This window comes from Orcinus orca, chromosome 3, assembly GCF_937001465.1.
Source record: "Orcinus orca chromosome 3, mOrcOrc1.1, whole genome shotgun sequence".
NCBI classification, from domain to species: domain Eukaryota; kingdom Metazoa; phylum Chordata; class Mammalia; order Artiodactyla; family Delphinidae; genus Orcinus; species Orcinus orca.
In genome coordinates, this window is record NC_064561.1 from 78136387 (window position 1) to 78158483 (window position 22097).

The 22097-nt window shown below is 35.0% G+C and overlaps 1 protein-coding gene across 1 annotated transcript in view; it reads right to left on the reverse strand.

The window, feature by feature from the left end:
* The window catches only part of ADAMTS19 (ADAM metallopeptidase with thrombospondin type 1 motif 19), a 269389-nt gene that overhangs the window by 133464 nt on the left and 113828 nt on the right, over positions 1-22097 (reverse strand). Inside the window, exon 8 of the mRNA XM_004279870.3 lies at positions 10340-10445. Within this exon, the coding sequence (XP_004279918.2) occupies positions 10340-10445 (106 nt within the window). The remainder of the gene's footprint in view (positions 1-10339; positions 10446-22097) is intronic.

A 22097-nucleotide genomic window follows, 5' to 3' on the forward strand; every position in this document is an offset into this window, starting at 1 on the left:
CCTGCAATATAGCAGGAACCCATAACCTTTTTTTTTTTTTTTTTTTAAACTGGGGCAGTAAATCAGAGAAGTTTTATCCTATCTCTCTAATTTGTCAAAAAAACACAGAGATAACCATCATTAAAGGCAATCTGCTGTATTGGCTGACTTTCATGAAAGTGGGGATTTAAGAAAAGCCAAGTAAATAATAATGGCAAGAAGTTACTTTGTCTGGATGTTAAATTAAAATAAGAAATTGTAAATATGCCACAATCTCCCAGATTGATAAAGACGCCTAATGCACTGACTGTACGATTCCAATGCCGCCCCTGCCTGCATCACTGTCTCACCTCCCCCAGGGATTCTGGCTGCAGCACACATTGCCGGGTGACCCTGTTATAACAACAGCCACTTGCCATGTGGAACATACTCAACTCTCCCATCTGTGGTGGCGCAGTCTTTCAAACCATACACAAATGCTATTATTTTTGAAAGGCAACTGGTCTTTTTCAGAAATAATAAAACTTCTTAAATAATGTGTCCATTTGAGAGAAGGAGAGGGACTCCTTCCAAGATTTAGCAATTTGGACATTTTCCCAAAGCAGTGTAATGTTATTTTCCAAATTGGGAAGATTACAACTTCTCATGCAGATGATCATTTTCCTTTTGGGATCCTGATTCTCATGTAAGAAATTAGCTACAGCCATGGAGAGATCTGGTGATACAAGCATTGTTTACCATTAGTTAAATTTTCCTAAAGCTATTTAACTTGTAACAGAAGTTATCATTAAATTGGGACAGGGTTTTTTTTTTTATAACCACACATCTGGAACTATCAGGAGACACTGCTTAGTACTGATCCTACAGATTTGAAATAAAACAACTGTGAACCTTTATTTGCGCCAGTCACTATGTTAATCATTTACAATGATGATATCATTTAATCCTCACAATACCCCCAGAATGTTTCTGTTATCATGACTTCTATCTTACAGATTAGGAAGGTGCTGAGGTTAATAGCAGAGCTGTGACTCAGACCCAGGCAGTCTGATGGGTCAAAAGAAGTGAACGTTAAATCACCAAACTATAGATCAAAAGTATCCATTGACATATAAGGTTTATTTTCTGAATAATTTTAAATGTCTCCTCTCTGTTAGCAGAAACACACCTTCACACATACAGTCCCATAACCAAGTCGCATGCACTGCGTGGAAAACATTCTCGAAGTAAGACATTAGCAACACCTCTCCTCACACTGTGCAACTGAGCTACATTTTAATAATCTCAGTTTAAATTCACTTTGACAAAGAGCCTTGGGCAAATAAACTCTCCACTAACATTGTACATGGTTGTCAAGTCAACTGAGAAAATATTTTTATCTTATAAAACTTCTCAACTTGTTTAAAAGTCTCTGCCAGGAAGTTTTGTGATATCCTGCGGAAAGCTGGAGAAGCATTTGGATTTTGAAGATGGTCCCTTTTGATGTTTAAAGAGTCAGAGAAGAGAACATTTATGAATTCACTCACATTTTTTGGATAATTTGGAAAGGATCCAATTTGTAAACAGTCATATTTTAAGAGAGTAAACTTTTTTGTGCTGAATACATTAAACATTTTGTCACAATATCTTATTTTCCACTAAAAGCCACATATTATATAGAAAAAATTAATTTATAAAAGGAAACAAACTATCACAAATGACACGTAATTTCATACCATTCAGTGGCTATATCTGATTTGATGTAACTTCACTCCTGTGTACTCATGGAAAAAAGCCCAACATTAAGAAATATGAGACATTTTCGTTACTTTTTATATTTTAAATCATTTCACTTTGCACAAAACAAATATGTACTTCCACTGGTAAGTCAAGAGGCAATGGAAAGTAAGTCAGCATCAAGATAAAAAATCAGAGGTCAAAAAATAAAGTAGGGGTACAAAAGGAGATTCCTTTTGACTTTGCTGTGTGTTACACGACAGTTTTATCTAGCAATTCAACAAATACTTGTTAAGAACACACTAAGTGCTAGGCACTGTACTGAGTTGGGGTCGTAAAAATGAGTAAGATCCAGTTTTTACCCTCAAGGAGTTTATCATATACTGGGGCTGGAACACTCCATCCCTTGCCCTCATGCAGCTAAAAGATGCCTGGATCCTGTCCTTCTACGTTCCATAAAGCTCTCCCACCCATTCCTCCTTTTCCAACACTACTTCCATCAACCAAGACAAGAGGTGACTTTCTTCACTTCTGGATTGTTGTTCTTCACTTCTGGATAACCCTTTCACACCTGGCCTTAACTCTTTGCCTTATTAAACAATTATTTAATTATTTTAATTCCTGATGAAAACATTAACAAAAATTAGTTCCCTAGGTAAAATCTTTCAATTTTCCTTGGCAAGCAACGATACTGAAAAAGTGAATAATGAACCAAAGGGCTGGTTAAAATGCAGATTCCTGAGCTCTACCCCAACCGATTAAAAGAGGCCTAAGACCTAAGAAACTTTATTTTAACACATTTTATCAATGATTCTTACTTAAAATTCTGAGAACCAATGAGCTACAAGATAAAATCCAAACTTTTTATCTTGTTTTCAAATAATCTGTAAACTGATTTCAATCTAATTTCCACTGGAACAGTTAATTCCAGCCTACTGTTTTGTACAGTCCCTTCCTTTCAGAATGCTTTCCACAGCTTATTTGTATTTACAAATGTAACTTAAATTTTAAGCCCTTCTTCCCATATAAAGGACTCTTCAATAAATTCTAGCACATATTTCTCGTGATTCTTAACTTTTGTACCCTTCAAATATATGGCACAAAAAATATCAGAACTATCTTCTATTTCTGGTGAATTTTAAGTAATATATACAAAGTATTACTACCTAGAATTTAAGTGTTCAGAGAATAAGAATTATCATATTTTCTTTTTAATTCCTTAAATAGTAATAAATAAATATACATAGATTTTATCAACTAATATAGAATCACAGGAGCAACTAAATATTCTGTACATTTGATGGAAAGTTGAAACTGATGTGGCATCTTACTGACTTAGGGAAACCATAAGCCTGAAAAGTCTATGGATGATCTGCTCAAGGAAGGTTGCTTGCCTTACTCTAGACCATACATTTGCCAAGAGAAATGCATTAGAGAAATGCAAATAGAAAGCCAATTCTTGTATGGATGTTCACTAGTTGGGTGATTTTTCTCCTCTTCCACCTACTCACTATGACGTCCAAACCTACATTTGAAGAGAATCTGGTATGGGAGTGCTGCTGCATCTCTGCTGGCTTACGTCCCATTCTGATTATTAACTTGGACAAACTACTTATTACTCTAACTGGTATCACTGTCTAAATAAAATAGCAAATACAAAAACTGTGCAAGTGGTCTTACAAGAATCTCGACTTCTCTGGTGGCACAGTGGTTGAGAATCCGCCTGCCAATGCAGGGAACATGGGTTCGAGTCCTGGTCTGGGAAGATCCCACATGACGCGGAGCAACTAAGCCCCCGTGCCACAAGTACTGAGCCTGCGCTCTAGAGCCCCATGAGCCACAACTACCGAGCCCGTGTGCCTAGAGCCCATGCTCCGCAACAAGAGAAGCCTCTGCAATGACAAGCCCTCACCTGCCACACTGCAACGAAGAGCAGTCCCCGTTCACCGCAACTAGAGAAAGCCCGTACGCAGCAACAAAGACCAAGTGCATCCAAAAAGAAAAAAAAAAAAAAAATCGCCATAATAAGTACACTTCCTGCCAATCCAGTAAAAATTCTGAAGGATATAAAAGCACTCCTTGAGTGAACAGAGAGATGTATGGCCATTGGAGGCTGAAAATCTCCTTGTTACATTGAAGCATTCATAAAAGTAATTATAATACTACTAATAATGAATTATTATTCATTCACTCTGTATTATTCATTCTGTGTTATGAGTCAACCAATGTGCCATGCAATTAGAGCATCACCAACCTAACAATGAACCTTGAAAGGAAAACTTATCCACATTTAGGAATGAAGAAAATTAGTAAAGACAGATTGACTTGCCCAGAGTTCATTCAGAGAGTAGCTGGCATGACAAGAATTCAAGTCCAAGTCTGCGTTGCTTTAATATGCTTTCTCTCATCTGCCCACTGAGTAATTTCTATCCTTAACCAAGGCGTGTGTACTAGAGGAAGATACTTGTGACTTTTGCTGTATGGAATTCTAAACGGTACAATATGGAAACAGTGAACTTACATGTTGCTATTACCAATTATAGTGGGTCAAGGAACATTAATTACAGAAAAATTAATTTTGAATATTTTAAGAAGCAACAGATTTCTAGAAACAAGAGTATATTTGTTTTTGTCTATTACAGTAATCTGTTATTTTATCTGTTTCCCATCCTAAGAGTCCTAGATGATGTACTGTCTTTATCTTCATTTCTTATTTACTTGTTACTGTTTGTCTACTCTCCCTTTAGAATATATCCTCTCTTTCTTTTAGTAAGATATGCTGATGTAATCAATATACTGATACTGTATACTGATCTAATCAGTATATTGTACTACAAGATATACTTACTATAAGATATAGTAGATATACTGATGGGCATCAATGCAGAATGAAAGCCAAAAATTTTATTTCCTTCTAAAAGGGACTACTCTGTATGCTGAGAGAGATTAGCCAAATTTAAGCTTACAGGATACCTCCTGGAGCGTATGCTACCTTCTTATTTAATTAGCAGAATTTTAGATTAAATAAATAGTACTATTGCTGAAACTTCTGGAATTGTCCCTTCCAAGTCCACGACTTCAGGACGTGCATGAAACAGCTGAACAGGCCTGTAACCAAACTTCAAAGAAGACTCATCATAACTGATGTATAATTTAACTACTGTATTTCTACACAGTTAATTTTATATAAGAATCAAAATAGCATGTGCCAGAAAGGAAAAATATGTTGTCATATTTGTATTTTTATAGTCATAAAACACAGAATATATGAGGACAGAGATAAACAATTCAAATAAAAACCGCCTTTCAGGCTAAAAATAAAAACAGTCCTCTCTGGCAACCAAATGTGACTCCTATGTAATACTGTCTTAGAGTGAATAACCGTTATGTAACAGGGCTCTTCAAAGTGTGGTCTGGGCAATGGCTGCCAGAAGGTGAACTGTTTTTTTTTTTACAAATTTGTAACTAGATAAGCGGCTGGCACTAGAATGTAAATCAGCTACATCATTAAGCACAAAGTTTAGTTCAACTGATTTTTTTTTTTAATTTCAAGACTTTTTCAACAAAGCGAGCAATGTGCTATATTCTGGCATAGCTCCTTACCTCATCAGAGACCACATTTCCAATATAAGATCAGTTATTGAGCAGCTAATGAGAAAATCAAATTTAATGGAGAGAATTGTACTACCTACACTAAAGTAGATTCTAGATGACCTTCAAGTGTTATAGGGCAATAAAGAGAGACGAGAGAGAGAGAGAGAGGGAGGAGAAGAAAATAGAAAACTACTAGACAAAAATATTTTCCTAATTGTAGAATGAGGAAGCACTTCCAATTGCAAAAAGCTATAGAAAAAATAATGTGAGATTTGACTACTAAAAAACAGTCTCAGGTCAAAAACTTTAAAAGACAAGATTAAACTAAGAGATCTAGGAAGATCTTAACAATATATTTGATCAAAAAAGAATGTCCTTAACATCAGAAGAACTCCTGAAAAATTAACCTCTCTTAGCTTCAGTTTCCTCATCTGTAAAAAGATGATAATACTTAGTTCAAGACTTCTGTGAGATTGGATCAGATATGAATAAACTGTTTAGTACAATGTCTGATAATAAAAGAAGTCTTTTAAATTATCAGATAGTCTTTAGCAACCTAATATAAATACGATATTCTAAAACTTTAAAAATACTGTGTAATTGTGCAGTTGAGAGTTAACTCCACAAGTTTGTGTGGTCCCAAACCTGCACATTCTAAACAAAGGTCTGGGACTTGCCTTGCTCTTTAGAGCTAACTCTAAGCCCTTGAAATATCCTGCCTAATAAAAAAGTATCTTTGTTTACTTGGGGGCCCTGGGACATGTCCAATAGTTAATACTAACAATGTGATTTATGGTGGGGGACTTAGAACAGCTTGACCTCTGTAGGGAATAGGTGGTCAGCCATGCCTACGTGACTAAATTCCACTAAAAACCCTGAGTACCAAGGTCCGGGTTAGCTTCTCCAGTTGGCAGTATAATGTGCGTGTTCTCAGACATTATTATTGAGAGAATTAAGCATTGTCTGTACAATTCCACTAGAAGAGGACAAGAGGCAGCTTGCGCCAGGTGTCCCCTGGACCCTGCCCTATGTGCCTTTTTCATTTGCTGATTTTAATCTATATCCTTTTACTGTAATAAACTATCATTATGAGTAAAACAACTTGGCTGAATTTTATGAGTCCTTCTAGCAAATCGTTGAACCTGAGGATGGTCTTGGGGACTCTCTCCCCACACACAGTAATGTAACCACAATTAATATATTAATAATAAATTACAGCTTGAAATCAAAGAAATTTTGTTCTTTACTTACTTTAAGAAATTTTGTTCATAAAGAAATCTCTTACTTTAAGAAATTTACTTTAAGATTTCTTTAAGAAATTTTGTTCATAAAGATGATATAAGACATATAAAATATAGTGAATATGTGTATACATATGTATTCCCAAACCCTATCAAAGTTATGAACAATTTAATAAGGTATTTTATTTATAAAAATAAAGTTTTAGCCTTCATCACAGTAAATTAATAAAAGTCCTATCTGTATTTCATGAGTATAAAAACATTAAATACCAATAAAAACATTCTATTGTTGAAATTTTTGGTTATAAGAAAAATAATCACTCCCCTGACCTATCATTTAGAAAGAAAAATAATTTTGGAAAGGAATCATAAAATATTGGTATAAATCATTTATTTCCTCTTTCTTGCTATGGATTCTAACTTATACTTTTGTATATAATTACATATAAGATTTTTAATTGGTAATTTCTCTAAGGAAAATTTTAATATATTTTTGCAGACATTACTTAAGATTCTTTTGCAATAGTAAAAGAAGAATATTTTTGTTCACTTCAATTACTTAAATTCTCACCCCACAAGAGTCAGTTTTATTACTTGGTGGCCCATATTGACTTTCCCAGCTATACATGGAGTTGCTCTGGGAATTTCTAGAGATCAAATTCAAGGCAACAATCATAAATACACTCAAATCAATTTAGAATCATTTCATATGTAATTATAAATGTATTCTTGAATTGACAAGTTCAGATGAAGTCATTTCTTAAACTGTGGGTTGAAAAATTAAATGATCCAGTTCTGTCTACAGGAAATATATTGAATATATTGGAAGAAATTATAACCAAAAAAAGAAAGAAATCCAAAAAGAAAAAAAAATAAGAATTAAGTAGCTTCACTTAAGTAGCTGAATCTTAATTATACCTCTAAGTAAAAGAGCTCTGCTGGGGGGTGTGTGTGTGTGTGTGTGTGCACACATGCACATAGAATCCATAAATATACTTATCTAACATCTATGAAAACTTTCCCTATGTGAGAAGCTATGTGTATATGAACATTGTTTTTTATTTCCTCTTCCTACATTTTTGTTTCATTGTGCTTTTTATCTTACACTGGATGATGATGATGTAATTTATATGGATGAACTTCCTGCTGTTTGTTCTTTATGAAGACACCATTACTCTCACTGCTACTGTCTCCCACTATCTAGCTGCAAGAAAAATTTTAGCCTCTACTTTTGAGACAAATATTGCTTACTGGTAAGGAGAATTTTTAGCAGCTAAGTAGTTCAACATATATCACATGTCCTGGTATTAATCCATCAAGCATTACACATACCTTTGGCACACCTCTATTGATTTTGGGTACAGCTCTATAAAAGTCAAATAAAATAATATTTTACTACCATTCTAGCCATTCCAACCTGAGTTCCTGGTCATAAACCAATGTTTCTACTACATAAAGCTGAAGTGGCCTTTCCTTAAATTATATCATTTAGTTTTTTGTTTAAGTAGTCGTAGGTTCTTGACTGAGCCTTTGCATATTAATGAAGCAACTTGTACTGTGGTTGGTTCCTTTAATTACTGTTTTTCCTATGTTTTAGAATATAACACAGACTGAAGAAATTAATTTAAAAGAAATTGCTTTTAAACTCTAAAATTTCTTTTTAAAGTGAACCCTCTAGTATTCAGGGTACTTGACAAAATTATTTAATGTCTGTTTCATTAAAAGATACTCAGCTTGCCTACCAAACTGTTAATGCATGGCTGAAGTAAAAATTTTAATTATTCAGAAACTTACATTTAATTTATAAAAATTGTATTTATGATTAATATGCACTGTCTTAAAATATTTTTAACAATAACTTTCTTGCCTCTAAACATTATTGTCAGCATTTTTCATTCAAATGATACATGTGGTTTTTCCTATTAAGATTAAACTGAAACATCTTTAAATTATGAAAACTGTATTGGAATTAAGAATCTAAATCCTATGATTCCTGGTGTGAAATACTGAATGAGGTCATTGCATTGTATACTTTCCCTAAAGGATAATGATTTTAAAGTGTATTTATCTTTTCTTGTTTCTTTTTCAAATAACAAACTCATATATTCTAGAGCACTTGAATGACTACTGAAATCCTGCATGGGAGAAAATGAAAGTGTACCTACACATTTGAAAACAGTGACATCAAAAATCAATTCCTGCTGATAATATCCTATTTCTCGGACTAGGTTATGGGTACATGGGTACGTTCAATTTTTGATAATTCATAGGGCTGTATAATTATGACTTGATCATCTTCCTATACTTCAGTTTACTCTAATAAAAAGGGTTTTTTAAAACAAACACCGTTATGTCGTATATAAGTTTTTGTCTAAGTTTTCCTTTACCAGTCAAATTCCACTGCCAACACAAGTTTATGCAATTGTCTACAGAGTCCAGGTATATAATGAAAACGAAGTCAGCTGGGTGCACGATAGCAGAGTGCTGCCGCCTGTGATGAGCTGGGAAAGATGGGCCCAGCCTCAAGGGTACAGATGCTACTCAACTCCAAGGAATGGCTGCCGTATGGGACTGTGAGTCTAATGTTGCCAGGCCTGGAAATTTGAATTTTTAAGTCAAATTTATACTTTTTAATGTTGGCAACTGATTCAATTTTTGAAACACTGCTGACCAAACTAAATATGTCTTTGACCAAAGAGGTCTCCATAAAGATCACCTCCCTGAGTCAGACTTCAGTAAATCTGAGTTCAATTAAAACACTTTTCATCTGTACTGCTGACACTGCTAGCATGTAGAGAAGCCTACAGTCAAAATTAAGTCTGATTCCCTAACCCACACCATTCTACTATAGTGTATTTCCTGTAAATATGTGTCTATTTCTTATGTCATTTGAATCCCAAACCAACCTCATAACACAGATATTATCCTCATTTTATTGATGAGGAATCCAAGGTCCAAAGATAGCAGACAACTTAATGAAGAAATTCAGAACAGTATGACCTGAGTTAGACAACTTGAGTTCAAATCCTTCCTCCATCATAGTATTTTTATAACTTTGGGAGGGTAAATTAACCTCTCTGTACTTCAGTTTTCTCCCCTATAAGATGGGTACTCTTACAGTCTACCTGACAAGAACGCTGTGGGGATATATAAAGCATGTAGAAATATGCCTGGCACATAGTAAGTGCTATATAAGTGTTGCTACCACTAATTATTATTGCTATTTTTATTATCTGTAAAATGAAATCCCTGCTTTTTGTGAGTTTTAAGTGAAATAATTTATGTAAAGTGCTTACTTAGAATTATGCCTGAGACGTACTTAATGTTCATTGCACATGAATTGTGAGTCCAGTTTAATTCTCTTCCAGATGCATTGCTCCTAAACCATACAGATTAATTCCTTTGCTCTGTAGTGGATAATAACAAACAGGTACTATTAGAAGCTGGAACTATTTCTATTTGTACATAGTGTTTTGCTTGGATGCTTGAATAATGCACAGTTGTGTAGTGTCATGATTATTGCAAGGTTTGTATCATTTGGAAATGTGAGTGAAATGAATCATGTGCCATGTAATGATTGTCCTGATGAGGATTTTAATGATGTAGTAAGATTTCATTCAGAGTATCAGGAATGGTTACAACATCCAGAAGACACTCTTCAAATTTAAATGATCTTCTCTGCCTCCTCGTTCACCTAATTTAAAAAACTTAGGCTCAAAGCAAATAATGAAAAGATATGCATGTAATTCAATAATTCAAATTACAAAGGTACGTGCTAATATATTAGCATAGCCAGGATTTTTACTTACTTGTGGCCCATTTCATGAGCAATTGTAAATGCAAGGTTCAGGCCATTGTCTTCAGCAATAATACATTTTCTCTTTTCACTACACATTCCACTCAAGTAAGCTATACCTAGAAAACACAAACGTTAATTATCAAATGTCAGAATTAAAATGCAAATATTTATGCTTGGTATTAATAGACGAAAAGAAAAATGATAGTTTTCCCCCTCAACTATGTCAATATTAAACTGTGATATCCAGCCCCTAAAAACAATTTCAGGAGAAAATGCATATGTATATGTCAGTCAATAAACTGTTAATATTCTTTTCAATTTTATATTTTAGATGAAATTATTTTATCAATTATACAGTTCTCAAAAGGCATACCATAAACATACATTTTATAAATACCACTTTTCATTGTCATGTAAGATAAAGTTACAAGTTAGAAAATGAAAAAGCAATGATTATTTAAATATTTTTCAATTCTTGAAACCTAGTTTCAAAGAAATACCCTAAAATAAACTATATTTATAAGATTCTTGAACTCACATTTATATTTTTAGTAATAAAATTTTGAAATTTTATTTTATGAAATACCATTTTAACTAATGTAACATAAAAACTATCTATGGTACTTGAAAAACTGAAAATATTTCCTTTGAAAATTTCTTAGCTAATAAGATGATCTGACCACGGAGTACATGATACTGAAATATTATTTAAGACAAAAATTTCAGCAACACATTTGATCTTTTGGTTTAAATTATTAGTAAGGAGGATAATATCTGAAATCACTAATACTCTTTAGTCAAAGATTTATGTACTATCTTACTAATTCAGATATACTCCTGAATAAATATCATTTAATACAAGGAACTATAATCTTCCAAGAGTATGTTTTAATGTATCTTCAAGTAACAAAAGTTATGTTATAAAATAAAATTGTTATTTTTTGAATTAGTTGTATGTTCTCTAATTCTCATATCCTTATAAAATACATGTAAGCTCATTTTATGAAAAAATTAAAGTCAGGACAGGTAAAATGATTTGCAAAAGATCACATGACTACCAAAGATAAAGCCATTTACCAGCTAATTTTATTTTGCTTCTGATTACAATTTACAGCAGAGTTGCCCCTAATTAAAGGTGGTTAGCTGAATGCTTGTGACTTTTTTTCTCCAGAAACTTAAAGAATAATGGCAAGGAATAATTAAATTTAAATAAAACAATAAACCACCTTGCCAGGGTTTTGGAAAGAGAGGATTCATGAAGGAACACGGACTGATTTAGTGGAGCCACAGCCCACATGACAGGAGAGAAGGATTTTATGAGCCTGGCAGAAACCCAGAGAGGCTCAAGACTGAGGCACACAAGGTTTGAGGAGAGTTATTGCTGGAGGGTTGAAAATGGAGATTAGTTCAAAGTTTATCCTTAACTACTCTTTCAAACCTTCATGTTGAATGTCAAGGCCTGGTATCCACTGGCCTATCAGACAAATGAAGGTATATTTGTTAAGCAAAATGTAGTATAAACAGGTTATTTAAAACATAACTATAGGAAGAAACAGCCAAGAGATTAAAATACATATGTTACTTTCTCTAAGTAGTTAGAAATTAAAATAAATCTTATAGACATTTCAAATTCACAAATAGATGAATAACTTCTTTATTAATGGATGGGTAGATGGATGGATGAATGGATGAATAGAGAGATGATAAGCCCTACTTCATTTGGCTTATTAAGGCGACTGAAATTATTCCAGGGTTAAATCAAGATAAAGTGGGAAGGAAAGATGAAGGTAGTAATAAACAGAAGGGAGAAGAAGAGAAAGAGGAGAAAAACATGTTCTTATCTAGTTGCATTAAATGATAAGTGAAATAAAAACTTTAAAAAATTCTTAAACGTAGTGTGAATTTTAGGAGTGCTAAATCTGGTACTTATTAAAACAACAAAAAACGGAAAACTAAGATTTAGGAGTAACTGAACTTGTGTCATAATTGAACGGAAGAAGGAAGGAAGAAAGAAGGAAGGGAGAGATGGAGGGTGAAAGAAATGTATCTCCTCTTAAAAGGATATTAAAATTCTCTTGAGCATTTTAAGATTTTTTAAAAATATGTAAGTTGAGATTAAATGTTCTGCAAAAATTCTAAGTCAAGCTCAACTATAATTAGCATGCTGATGACCACTGTTTGGTACAAAATTTCCTTTAGAATGCCCATATATTTCACCACGTTTTTCACCACAACTAAAATAATTCCATTACCATATGCAGATTAAAATTTAGCCAATGTGGGTTGTCATCAAGTCATATATCCCTTTGCTACATGAACCAGTACATATCAAATTTAGTCACTTTAATAAGTGTTACATTTCTTCTCCCATACCCATTCAAATATACTGTTCCCAAATAAAAATAGTATTGTCACTTGTTTTAAATTCTTATATTTTCTATATTATTCTTTTTGTTGTATACTTACATATTTTTTCCATATTTTTCTGTAATGTTACTACATTGGCTAGGATTTTCAACATACTGTTGAAATATGTGGTATTGAGCTCCGTGTTTTCCCTGCTGACTTTAATAGGAATGTTTACAGGTTCACAATGGAGATGACTGCCATAAGGACTTTGAAAGATACAGCTTGTTAAGTTAAGGAACTTAGTTTCTAATATTCTTGTGTGTCTAGGTGAAAAAGGAGGCAATGTTATATGATGCATGGGTCAAAGGTGGATGGCTATTGGAAATAGCAACCGAGAGAAATAGGTAAGAGAGCTGAGCTTTTGTAGATCGGGTATAAAGGAAGAACCCTAGGGTGTAAGAGGTGGCAGTAAAACTGAGAGTGAGAGAAGAGATAGACCTTGTAAAGGCTCTATGCTTGATAAGTAAAGTAAGGTCAGAGCTTGATACTTGGGAGAAATGAATACAGTGGTCAGGAGAATGGAGTCATCAATGAGGTAAAAGAACAGACACTTTCCAAAAAAAGTATTGGAGATAGATTTAGGATTTTTAGATTTCAGAGCTGAAATTCCATGACATGATTAGGTATTGTCATGAGAGTAAAGAAGGGCAAAGGTAGAGGCTGAGGTCAAAGAATAATTAAGTAGTGTTGGGTGGAGTGATACCATGAACATGAAATTGCACATGATCACAAAGAACTTAGGTGGGAAAGGTGGCCAACATCCACAGGAAATGTGAGTGAGAATCAAGGAGATGGATCAGTCACAGTGACAGTGAGGGACATGATGGTAAAGCTCAAGCTTCAGCTTCAAATGCTGAGTTTTTATATGAGGGCAAGAGAGATTTTGATTTAGAAGCAACAGTGGGAAGCAAGAGGAATGCAGAAGGTGTACAACTTCAGTATCTTCCCAGCACCAGCCCTGTTGTACAGGGGAAGACAAAGAATGAACAGTGACCTCTCTGGGGGCCCTAAATTCTTCACCATTGGTTATGGGAAATCAATGACTCCTGTGTGGTCATATAAAAACATATGGTGGTAAAAATGATAATTTATAATATACAAGACATATTTATACTGTAAAATATAAATTTATATAAAATAAAATTCAAAAATGATGAGTACATATTGACATAGAGGAATGATCACAACTAAGTGTTAAAAAATCCAAATCATGGGCTTCCTTGGCGGCGCAGTGGTTGGGAGTCCGCCTGCCGATGCAGGGGACACGGGTTCGTGCCCCGGTCCGGGAAGATCCCACATGCCGCGGAGCGGCTGGGCCCGTGAGCCATGGCCGCTGAGCCTGCGCGTCCGGAGCCTGTGCTCCGCAACGGGAGAGGCCACGGCAGTGAGAGGCCCACGTACCGCAATAAATAAATAAATAAATAACTCCAAATCACCACATTTTCATAGGAAAATAAAAAGACCACATAAATATGCTAAATTGTTAACAGCAACAGTATTGTGTGAAGAGATTGTGGGTAACTTTTCTTCCTTTTTTCCCATTTTCCAAATTCATGTAAGTGTTTATAATAGTTTTGTAGTAAGAAAATTAAAGACATAAATATGATAATCATGTTTATGAAATTTTAATAGTAATTAATACAATGTCTTGTAGATCGGGGTGTAATTTAACAACCAAAAACGACCCTCTACTGCTACTCTTCTTTTACCGAAATGTAAAGTCAAAACCTTCAACTAAGTTTCTGATAAGTTTGAATTTCATTGTTCTTACATTTGGCACACCGAGGAGATTTTCTTTGACTTAAAAGTTATGGAGAATAATTGTAACCATGACTAATTTAAATGACTTGCATTATTCTGTTTAAAAGCCCATGCTTTTCAGGTCCTTTCTAGAACCCACATGTTTCCTATTATAACAAGGGGTAGAGGTTAGGAGGGGAAAGGATTTAACACAGCTGTTATTTAAAGATAGCTATAATACAGATGCTTTTTAAAGCCCTCTTTTAATGTAGAAATTCTGAAAACACAAAGGAAACCAAAACAACTTCTAATTTGTCATCTAAAAATGAATCAAGTCATGCACCAGGAGTCAAGAGAATCTCTCATCTGAAAACAAAACACACTATCCTGGACCTGATATGATACACCTCATCAAGATGATCAGAAACCTCTAAAATCCTACAGGATACATGTTACAATAACGGCCTAATCAGGACATCAGAGTGTTTTTTTTTTGCGGTACGCGGGCCTCTCACTGTTGTGGCCTTTCCCATTGCGGAGCACAGGCTCCGGACGCGCAGGCTCAGCGGCCATGGCTCACGGGTCCAGCCAATCCGCTGCATGTGGGATCTTCCCGGACCGGGGCAGGAACCCGCGTCCCCTGCATCGGCAGGCAGACTCTCAACCACTGCGCCACCAGGGAAGCCCACATCAGAGTTTTTAATGTGATCAAATGGGTGTATCCTACCAAAAGGAAGTCATCCAGCTCCCAAACTGCTGCCTTTAAACACTAGCTAGACCACCTCAGTTCAAAATCCTGGCTTTCCTGGCATAAAATACTGCATAATCCTAGGTAAGTTATTTATCTTATGATTGCACCCTATGAGGTAAGTTTTTACCTATGAGTCCTACTATTTCTTGAGGCCCAATGTAATGTAGTGTGTGACAGGTCCCCAAGGTACAAAAATGAATACATGCTGAGCACTGCTTTCAGGAGCCTGAGCCACACAAACACGCATTTAAAAAATGTTCTGAGACATAAAGATGTACATAGGATATTATGGGAGAATAACTTACAAAAGACACTGAATAGGGGAAATCAAAGCAGGAAAGGCTTTTAGAGAGGGAAATAGCTTGGCGGTATCATTGAGTGGGCAGAGGTGAGCCAGGGAAAGGAAGTGGAAGTTGGGGGGTAGAATTCCTGAACAAAGGACTGATCAGGGAAAAGCGTAAAAAAAATGCTTATGAGCTGATGTTACTGACAGAGGGATGCTTATGTTCCTTAAACGTGCAGGCCCTGTAGTACATCTCTGCATCAACACTGTATTTGGCACATTCTCAGTAAGGGATACTTTAAAGGAAATGCATAGAAAGACTAATATAAAATGTGATTGAATGCAGGGCCTTAAATAAAATATATAATTTAGAAGAATCAAATGTATTTCATCCACGAATTTGAAATAACATTTTATAATATTTTAATAATGATGCCCAGATAACGTAAAATCCACTTACACAATTACATTCAAATTGGGCCTTGAACATATTTTAAAACGATAACTTGCCTTACTAGTTTGCTAATTATCTGCCTCTGTTCCATTAAAAGACAAGATGATGATCTAAGACTATAAAAGTACAATTATATAAGTTATACATTTAATATCAGTATAGTTATAATGGTAATTAAAAATAGACTTCCAGATCCTTTTAAATGTTTAAGTAACCTATAACATTCTTAACAGTACAGTTTCTATGAATACTAAGAAAAAAAGTGATTTTTTTTTTTTTTTTTTTTTGTGGTACGTGGGCCTCTCACTGTTGTGGCCTCTCCCATTGCAGAGCACAGGCTCCGGACGCGCAGGCTCAGCAGCCATAGCTCATGGGCCTAGCCACTCCGCGGCATGTGGGATCTTCCCGGACCGGGGCACCAACCTGTGTCCCCTGCATCGGCAGGCAGACTCTCAACCACTGCACCACCAGGGAAGCCCAAAAAAGTGACTTCTAATGATGACAAAAACGGTATTAGTTTAATGAAAAGTATGGTGAAACTCTGTGGTGAAATAAGGCAGAATATTGTTTAGACATTAAAATATTGTTTTTATGTTCTCATGTCACGTAGAATGAGACTCCTTTTCTGAAAAACACATAGAGATGCCAAATAATATGTAATATACAAATTTTTGAATGTATAGCTAAGTTTGTAGTAAAAACAATTCTCAGGTACAGGAATAAAGCTTAAAAAAATTCAAGTCTGGAGTGATAAGATCATGAGTTAATGCTGTCAGAGCCTGGGTATCATATAAGATACAAGTCTCATTAAATAATGGGCGTGGTTTCAAAATATCTGCAGTGACAGGTATTAGTGAGTAAGGAACTGAGATTCATACACAAATCAGAAAGCCTGGAATAGCTGCTGTTAATGGCTTTCAAACATACTTGAAAATAACTTTAAAAATCCATATGCAGGAAAGCAGCAAGGAACTCTGGCTCAAAATAAATTCTGGGTATGCTAGAAAAGACTTGATAAACAAATCAAAACTCCAAGCCACCATCATGCATAGGTGTGAAACCACAAGAATACTAAACCATGAATGTAATGTACAAATTGATCCTACAATTTGGGGATCATACAAGGATTAGGGATTTCCTTGTCAGTTAAGTAAAAATAAATGAAATATCACTATGATATCATCTCAGAAAACATAAAATTCCCACAGGAAAGCTGACTTAAGATGAGCTCACAAATAAAAATTACAAACCAAGTAAAGAAAGTACTGAGAATACAAGTACTTGTTCACTCCCAGTGTGTAGACCATGTTTTGTATAGTACAGTGATAATAAATTTTGAGGTGTACCAACATGCATTTCTCTTTTGTATTTCCATGGCTCACAGGCCCAGCCACTCCGTGGCATGTGGGATCTTCCCGGACTGGGGCACGAACCCGTGTCCCCTGCATCGGCAGGCGGACTGTCAACCACTGCACCACCAGGGAAACCCTAACATGTCTCTTAATCGCTGATAGAACAACCATAAAAAAAATTCACTACGGAGATAACAGATCAGAACAATAAATTAGCAAGTCTGTCTTAACTGACCTAATAGAACATTGCACCTGTCAACAAAATTCACATTCTTTTTAGGTGTATACGGTACTTTTATAAAAATTGACCATTTACTGAGTATTGGAGAAAAAAAACTCAACGAATTTCAAAAGTGGAACTATTCCAAAGTATGTTCACTGGCTACAGTGTAAATAATAAAGGACTAAAAAGATAACCAGAAAAGCCCAAGCTGTCTAGACATGAAACGATACACTTCTAAGTAGTCCACAAGAGAAAGAAATTATAATGGAAATTAGAAAATACAATTTCCATTATAATGGAAATTAGAAAATACTTTAAACTGAGTTTAAAATACTTTAAACTCAAAAATGTGTGAGCTGAAATGACAGTGCTTAGGAAAATTCATAGTGTATATCAGAAAAAAGAGACTGAAAATCAATGGTTAAAATTCTTCCCAGAAGATGGGAAAAGAAGAGGGCATTAAAGCTTAAAAAAATAGAAGGAAATAATAAAGAGGAAAATCAACGAACAATAAAACAAATGTAAGAGAAAATTGGCAAAAATTGATACATACCTAATAAACTGATTAAGAATAAAAGAGAGACAAGTACAAACCACCAGCACCAAAAGTGAATAAGGAAATATCTCTACAATTCCTAAAGACATCAAGGTAATATATAAAATAGTATGCTAATAAATTTTACAATTTATCAAAGTTGTCACAAGAAGAAACACAAAATCTAAAATTTCCTATAATAATCTCCTTTATTGACTGCACTCCAGCTACACTGGCTTTTTTTGCAGTGGAGGGAGGTCATCAAATGAGTCAAGCATGTTTCCACCTCAAGACGTCTTCACTGGCTTTTCACTTGTCTGGAACATTCTCTACCTAGATCTCTCTTCAGAACTTCCTCAAATTTTTAAAAATATTGTAACCAAGGAGGACCCTATGGAGCCTTTCTGGGAGAGACCCCTACCCCCATGTCCTTTGCCTGCCTCTTGTCTGTAGAAAACCTATAGTCTCCCAGACCTCCCCTGAGTTACAAAAGCCTGGTTTAAGAATTAATAATGGATAAATTAGGAGTTTGGGATTAACTTATACCAAAGAAAAAAAAATTAATGATTGGAAGGATGTGAACATGTAGTAAGCAAAGTAGCAGTTGGATCAGGAGAGCTGTAACAATTTAAACAGTAAGTCAGCCATACAGCAGTCACAGAATTTTTAGTTCCTCCCTGAAGTACACAGATGACAGTATCTGATACACATTCCTGAGTTGTTTTACATATACTAAAGCCCCCACCAAATGGAAGAAGTTAACTACATGATAACCATGAGCATGTAGCCCCCAGTCCAGCTGGAGCCTGAGGATTCATAATGTTAACCCCTGTGACACCACTCTGTTACCTCACCATCAACCAATCAGAGAACTGTACACAAGCTGATCACATCCCCCACAACTCCTCTCCCTCACCTTGCCTTTAAAAATGCTTCCCTGCAACCCATCAGAGAGTTTGAGTTTTTTGAGCCTTCGCTGCTCTGAACATCTTGCCTGGCAGCTAAATACAATTAACGCTGCACTTTCTTCACCACAACCTGGTGTCAGTATATTGGCTTTACTGCACACAGGCGAATGGACCCAAGCTTGGTTCCATAACAATATCACTTTTTTCAGTAAGGCATTTCTTGATCACCAAATTATAATTATAAAGATCCTTATCCCCACCCTGCCATTCCCAGATTATCTCTTACTTAGATCTACTATTTTTTTCTGTTTCATTTTCATTTCATTTTTTTATGCCTCATTTCATTTTTATTTTTTTAATATATTAATCTAATTATTTACTATGGCTATTGACCATCTCTCCTTTAGAATGTAAGCACCACAAGGGCAGGAAAGTACTGAGAAATCAAGTACTTGTTCACTCCCAATGTGTAGACCATGTTTTGTATAGTACAGTGATAATAAATTTTGAGGTGTACCAACATGCATTTCTCTTTTGTATTTCCACATAGGTGATGTCTTCCTAGTCATCTAAAGGCTTTGCTCTGATGGCAGGTGGGAAGGGATAAGGATTAGTGGTATTCTTTTGGAACTCTGGCAGATGCGGATTGGGAAACAACAGGCCAATACAGGGTGGCTCAAATAGAGAATAAAGGAAAATACTGTGTGACTAGGTGGAGATAAGGACTGAGCTATCATTCCTGAGCCTACTTTGACTCTCGCTGCCAAGGAGGCCAGAGGGGTGGATGGTTTAACGTAGGGGACCTATAGATGACATAGCGGAAGTTCAGCAATATCTTCAGCAGCAGTACGAGATGGAAGGGTAGGGCTGGGGTGGGTGGGAAGATAAAGAGTGGGTGAAGAGAGCTGGAAAGAAAGGCTACAGAGCCCTGAGACGAATATTCTTTTGTTGTACCCACCAGCTACATTCCTGGGAGCAAAGTCCAGCAGTGTGCTCTGCTGCCATGTAGGCTAAGGAATTCACTGCAAAGACGCAGAGACCTAAGGTCTCAGAGGGCAGAGAAAGAATGGGGGTTTCTGATCTATAGCCCAACACCCAGGCTACTTGGAGAGAATCAAATGAGAGGTTGGGGGATTATGTGAAAACAACAAAAACAAAAATAAGGTAGATGAATAAAGTAATTTAAATAGAAAAAAATATTGACAAGTTTACATTTTCACTGTCTTGGAATCAAATGAAGTAGGAACTTCATGTGAAAGATTTAATACATTGCAAGAAGCTAGATGCAACATTTTCTTTGCTTAATTTAGTATAACTTTTGACCTTGTTATGTGTATTGAGACCAAATTAACTACAGATGGGAATACACATGTTAAAAAAATTTGTATTATATTTTTAATGGGTTTCTGAAGGAAAATAAAACAGTAAATAATCACTCATTTTATTACCCAAAGGTGCAATGGAGGTATCTAAGAGCAGTGCACTTAGTGCACCAGATAGTGTATATACACCACTTGAAATCTTTGGCAAGCTTTTATATGAAAAATTAATACGGTGCAGGAAGAAGATGAAAGATGATTCAGGTAAATGTTTAGGAAAAATAGTGAAAGAAAGGGAGTCCAGAGGGAGAGTGGCATGTAGGGTGAGCAGCAGTGGTCAATTCCTAACTTCTGCCCTTTTGAGAGATAAAGAGGACTTCATGGTTAAGGACACATCCAAAATAGATTTTGTTGGTGCTTTTGTTGTTTTTACCCTTAAGGTTTATACTAAACCACACCACTAAGCTGACCCACCTTATCCCCACATTAGGGTAATGAGAAGGACTACTTTTGTATGGAAGGCAGAACAACTGAGAAAATTTATGCCTGCAGGCTAGTTGTGTGCTCCTGCTATTGTATTCTAGATTTATTCTACTTCACATCCACTTTTCATCTCTCTTCAGAAAATTTAAGGGCGGGTTATTGGATGGCTTTAGAAGTTAAACTCTTAAATCCTCAGAGAGTTTAAATGAAGCCAGACTCCAATGTACATTATTGTGGTTTTGATATATCATTAATATATCATTAATAATATATACCATCCGAAATTCTTAATTTAGATTTCAGTGAAACTCTGAAAATGTAAATCTAGTGGTGCATTCAAAAAGCCATATGTGGTAGATTACACATCTAACCCTTGTAAATCAGTAATGAGAACTTTACTGTGCAGTCGACCACAAACAAGGCTGGAAACTGGTCTTCTCATTGCTATGTTAATTTTAAAAATGATAAATCAGAGTTCTTAGGCTTTATATATAACTTTGCTCATGAGCAAAAAAAACTAGGTTTAATGATTTCATCTGCCTTGGAGATTAAAAAACTGTCATGACTTTAAAAAATAGGTAAGATGAAACACAGTTAAAGATTTTTGTGAAGTAAGTTTAAGGATACAGCTGGAAAACTTTAAAGTGTTCTGATTGCATATAAATCATGAATTTTGGCTAACGCATTTTTATAATGTTATAACGTAATCATATCCTGAAGGCATTAATCAGGGACAATTAAAACTAAAAATATCATGCTACTAAAAAGCTGTATAAATTGCTTTTTTAGTATACTAGTAAAATCATTGACAGCATGCCTTTATGTATGACTACAAACCAACTCAAACTTCGAAAGAGTTTGACACATTTTTTTCACCTTGCCAAATTTTAATCATTTTGTTACTGTTCATAACTTGCTTTCTACTCAGTATAATCAGTGTTTTTCATTCAAGTGAAGGAAATAAATAATTCTATAAACTGCAGAAATTTGAAGAATATAATTATAATTACAACACAATTACAAATACCTGATATTCTTAAATCTCAACTACCAATATTTAAAATATTAAGCTTAATATAGTGCTTTGACATAATCCTTCAAATAAAACATATGTGTACTTAGGGACAAGTGGTTCCAACTCTAGATGCCATATTTAAGATCACTTTTTTTTAGGTCTATACACTGAGGCAGTTGACAGTAAATAAGATGGTGAAAATTTTTCTCAAAAACGATTTTGTGTTTTCTAAAATCTTGATTGAAATTCAATAATAAATTTTTCATGACCTGTTTTCTGTATTAAGTATACATAAA